Source organism: Danio rerio, chromosome 10 (assembly GCF_052040795.2).
Source record: "Danio rerio strain M-AB ecotype USA chromosome 10, GRCz13ab, whole genome shotgun sequence".
Classification (NCBI taxonomy): Eukaryota; Metazoa; Chordata; class Actinopteri; order Cypriniformes; family Danionidae; genus Danio; species Danio rerio.
Window position 1 is genome coordinate 7,913,112 of NC_141030.1, and position 5,510 is coordinate 7,918,621.

General features: G+C 36.7%; 1 protein-coding gene across 1 annotated transcript; it reads left to right on the forward strand.

Moving 5' to 3' along the window:
* The first annotated feature begins 319 nt into the window (after window positions 1-319).
* Window positions 320-3,953, forward strand: hint1 (histidine triad nucleotide binding protein 1). Its single transcript, NM_001005593.2, is given in 3 exon segments — window positions 320-515; window positions 1,222-1,326; window positions 3,652-3,953. Coding segments are annotated over 3 exon segments (381 nt in total). The 5' UTR covers window positions 320-404; the 3' UTR covers window positions 3,817-3,953.
* Window positions 3,954-5,510: the final 1,557 nt, after the last annotated feature.

Sequence of the window (5,510 nt, forward strand, 5' to 3'; positions counted from 1 at the left end):
AATTCAGCTTCAGACTGCTTTGATATTTTTTTTCTGTTCAGTGTTGCGACGTGTGCAAATTTCAGCAGCAACATCAGTAACAGTAACGTTATTTTACATATAAATTATTATAACTTTTTATTATGAATAAGGTTGTACTATCACTTTAACTCGAATTTTTTATAGAATTTTACCGAATGCATGTTTTACATCAAAACAAAGACTAAATGACACAAATATGTTTGACTTTTATTTTGAAGTAAATTCATTTTGACTGTCCAATCAAGTGGCTGGTCGTCATTTGCATCTGTCCAATCGTTGTAGTCGTTTTGTTCTGCTCTCAGCCAATAAGCATGGAGTTGGGTGTGGCCGTGTGCGTGAGTGACAGCCGCTTCAGCCACAGCTGCAGAATCAAAGCTGTCAACATGGCGGACGAGGTGTCGCGGGCTCAAAGCGCGCAGCCGGGAGGAGACACGATATTCGGCAAAATCATCCGTAAAGAGATTCCGGCCAACATCATTTATGAAGATGATCAGGTGCGACATTTGTACAGCATGTCTGCCCTCAGCGCTGACGTGCAAATCTCTGCGGTGGATCCCGCACGTGCTGCTGCATTTCATGCGCTTCAGACTGTTTATATGAATCTAAAATAAAAGTCTCAGATTTCTACTACATACCCTTTTGCAGTTCCGTTGCAAATTCTGCTCTAGATATGCTGTTAATCTAAAATTTTAGTCGACTTGGAAATGTGCCAGATTTCAATGCTGATTCACGTATTCTGCACTTTACACGTATTAAATTAAATTTCTGCATAATTTTTGTTTAACTTTGCAATTATACATTAGTTAATGAAGGTCCCGTCTATATTAAACGTGAATTTGTTTTGTTACTGCTGTTTTACAAGTTTTAGTTTGTATATTAGGAGTTTAGATGCTAAACCCTTTAATTAAATGTCTGATATGTTCTTCTAAAATGAGCATGAATTTGCCTCCTATGTTTTTTTTTCAGTTATTTCACTCTAAAAACATGCACAGAAGCCACCGATACATTTCCGGTGAAATTTCCGGTCAAGCTGGCTATTTTCAGTTTCATAAGTTTCACTTTACAGAGGAGATTAAGACAAAAGCATCTGTACCCTTCTTAGAAACATAGACATGTAAACTTTTAAAAGTTTAAAATTATTTCATATGCTCATTTATTTTCTCTTACTCTGTCTCTGTGTGTTTATACATTATTATTTAGTGTATTGCCTTCAATGATGTGGCCCCTCAGGCTCCAACTCATTTCCTGGTGGTCCCCAGAAAGCCCATCAGTCAGATCTCTAAAGTAGAGGATGCTGATAAAGAGGTCAGTAGTATATTATCATTTTAAATCAGTCTGCATGCTGTGTGACGGGGATCTAATTTGGTATTACATTTATATAATGGTGTAGGGGAAATGACAGTTTTAACCCCAAAATGACTGTCAGATGATGCAGAGCCCGGGTCAGAGATTCAATTAAAAAGAAAGTTTACTGAAGACAGTTTGTAGTTTCATCAGCAGAAGCCAGCTTCAACACTCGCAAAATCTTGTGGCCTCTCTCTTTGAAATCTCGAAACAACAGCAATTGAACTCTCACGTAATTTCATTAACTGTGTCATACATATCAAAAATAGGATCACAGTAGCATGACGTTACCTTAGTAGGCGGTACAAGGTCCGCTACATAGTTGACAATTGCTTACGTCATCAAGCTGCTGGCTGCAGCGAGGACATCTTGTGAATGTCCACTGAAGTTCAAATTTTCTAACTTGAGTAATTCATGCGTGAAATGCTCAAGTCACGCCACTTCATTTGTGTGAGTTGCGTCTTTTGTGTTACCTCATTCACACGATTTGACCCGCAGGATGTCTATTTGCGTCTTTGCATTGACTTAACATGTAAACAACTTGTGCTTGACACTTCATCTGTGTCTGGTGTAAACGCACCATTAGAGTTTTCACACTGTACCTGCTGATGGTAATGCCAAGTTAACAAGAAAAAAATTATTTGTGGTATATTTTAAGCTGAAACGTCACATAAACACTCTAGGGACATCAGAGACTTATTTTACATCTTGAAAAAAGGAGCACAATAGTTCCTGTTTGTAAGAATTGAAATATTACAAATATTTTTGATGCCTTTGACAATTCAAAACATGAGCTGAAAACAGGGCCAATTGACTCCACAACCCAGCAGGTGGGAATGCGGGAAAAACCAGTTCCTGCTGCATTTGTATCTGAGTCTGCTAAAACTCGGCTTCATCCATCCCATCTCACATATGGTAATTTCAATGTTTGAATGTTCTAGATTAAACAAACTGACTTTAACTATCATGTTTGATATCATTTGAAATGTCTCAGTGCGATTGGTACAATGGTCTCATTCTCTCAGAAATAGACATAATCAAAACAATAAATATATAACTTCAGGCATCTTTTGAACCACTGTGAAGGGTGTGACTTTTCCTCTAAGTGTGAATGCCTTTTGTTATGCACACACCCCCTTCCTTGAGGGAATTATTGGATTATTTAAGGTAAGGTTTAAGAAAGGCTCAGGGCGATTCTGCCTAACCAGATCAGCCTATAACATGGAGCCTGCTCCATGTTATGTATATTTTTGAAGTCAGGTATGCATCTTTCATCTTGGACTTATCTTTGATAATTTGATGTTTTGTATTGATCATTTATGAATTGACTGATTGAATTGGCATAATACATTTACCTGACTAATAAATTGTAATGTTTGACCATATTTTGCTCACTCTGTAATTATTAATTCAAGTAGATTACGCTGTATCCTTGTTTCCGCACGTCTTGCGTCAGGTCAGTAGACGGACTAAAATCCAGTTGAGATGGAGCATTGGGCACACTAATTGTGTTTTAGGGATCCGGCTGACTCTTGATATTGATTCATGTGTACTTAGGTGGAAAGGGCGATAACTTCCGTCTAGGTCAACAAGGTGTTGCACGACTAACCTAGATTGGGTACCCGACCTTTGTTTGAAGGTAATATTATTCTAAATTAAGTTCATATGGTAAACCATGGGCTTGGTGAAAACCAAAGTTACTATGGAGTCCAGTAGTCGGGTACATTTATATTAATGCCCTAACCTCTATTTAGAAATGATGATTGTCTTAACTCAAGGGTGTACACCTAAGCGGGACTAACTAAAGTATTTTAGCACGAGCGCGCTGGTAAGGGCCATCTAAAGTATTAGTCAATTTCCTCTGTTTAATATTCAAGACTGACCGGAGTGTGACCGTGAGGGACGCCTTCGGCTGAGGCAATTTCTCTGAGCGACATGAGCACCTGAATGAACGGATGTAATAGTTACTAGTGAAGACAAACGGTTCAAACATTTATCTAAATTACATATTGATATAATCTTCTTAATGTTTTATGATTGGAGTCAGATAAAACAAGGATAAATATATTAATATTCTAAACCACCTCATACTAAAATTGGAGTCAGATATGAGTTAAATTTAAGGTAAATCAACATTGTGCACTGGAAAGACCGAACCGGTATTAAACCTTCATCCACCAGTGGACACCGGCATTGGGCCAACTGGGTGGACCTTACATGTTTAATGTTTGTACTGAATGACTTTTGTAAATGTATTAATATTATATTTTGATTGTTTCTTTGTAGCTTCTTGGACACATGATGATTGTTGCTAAGAAGTGTGCAGAGCAGGTGGGATTACCCAGAGGATACCGACTGGTGGTCAATGATGGTCCTGACGGAGGCCAGTCTGTTTACCACATTCACATCCACGTTCTGGGTGGTCGTCAGTTGGGATGGCCTCCTGGCTAACTGCTTTGTCCCACAATTTCACTGTTATCAATAGTCAAGTCATTGTTCGCCATAAGTGAGGTTAATTGGTTCACTGTCAAGTAGGAATCAGTCAGAAAACAACTAGAAATAAACAAATAAAGATCTTTGAAATGTCATTGCTTGTTATTCATTCATTGTTTTAGTATTCCCACAAATGTGGTTTTGGATTAATTTTGCAAAGTTCAGTTATCATTCCTCTTTTGCTCTGGACGAATTATCTTTAACCTGCTTTTTGGCATGCTTGCACTGCAGCAACTGGGAACAATTTTAGCTCTTGGAACATCATTTAGGGGGACTAAATAACTCCAATTTTAAAGTAGGCTATATTAGTGTCTGATACATGTATCATACAAAACACAGAGTTTTTTTTAAAGGGCTAAACATACATATCGTTTTTCAAGGTCATTCTGTATCAATATTGTTTTCAAACCTTTAAAAAAAGATTAGTTACAATGTGGTTGTATACATGTTACAATATATTAAGACAAAAATGACTTTAATTATAGTCATCCAGATTTGTTTTCAGTTTTTTTATTAACATATTACTTTGCGTGATGACGTCATTGCGTAATCGCAACTAAAAACGTCATCTTTATGTAGTATATAAAATAATGTTTTCTCATGTTGACTGTCCATCTCAGCAAAAACATTTGAAATATGTCCATTTAGATTTGTATGAAAAATATTGACCTTATTCTCCGCAGACGGGCGGGCGCTGCCATTTAAATCTTTTTGGTACGAGACTTCCGGTCTCATTCACTTCCATTCGTTTTTAGACATTAAAAACTGCTCGTTTCGCTGTTGGATGTTGCAAACTGATATTTCCTTGTTATATTATTCTACTTGGTCTGTATAGTCATGCAAACATTTGTTTGTAGAGCAAGTAGTTTGACCGTTTTTAGCCGTTTATTATTCCTTATCATTTCTCCCATAGGCGACTTTAACGGAAGTTCTAAGACAATCGCGAAAACAGGCGCACTTCCGCATTTTAGAATAAGGTCAATAGTAAAAGTTTGGAAAGATTTTGCAAAGGTAATACTAACACTTTTTGATAAGGATTTTATTTGTAAATGTAACACTGATAATGAATAGTTACATTCTTTTAAACAATCACAGCTTGTGTACTTACTCTTTTAACTTAAAATGAAAACATTTGTGGAAGTGACAACAATTATACACTGTAGAAAGTAATTATGTGGCCTTGTAGATTTCAATAATATTAAGATGTTCACTTCACTTAATAAAATTAATTTACTGATTTTAGGGCATTTTTGCTTTGAAATTAATTAAAAACGTCTGCAATAAAAATCAATTATATTAGAAGAAATTAGCTATTATTATTGAATCATTTCAAAGAGAGAAAATATTAATTAAATCCAACGTGATTAAAATGAGCATTTTCAAATTAGCCAGGGCAGGGGTACAAGTCAGTTTAGACAAGCAAACGCTGCCATTGCCCGATACACAAGTGAAGACCGCCCGTCATGACCTGGAGCCAATAATATCGAGCTGCAGGCCTGCAGAACCACACACGTTGTAGGCACACACAATCTAGCACACACAATCTAGGCAAACCATACACAGCGATGTTAATGTTATGAACGTCTTCTTGGACATCATCAATATATTTGAATATATATGGTTGGTTAATGAATATAGTAAACAATAAACAA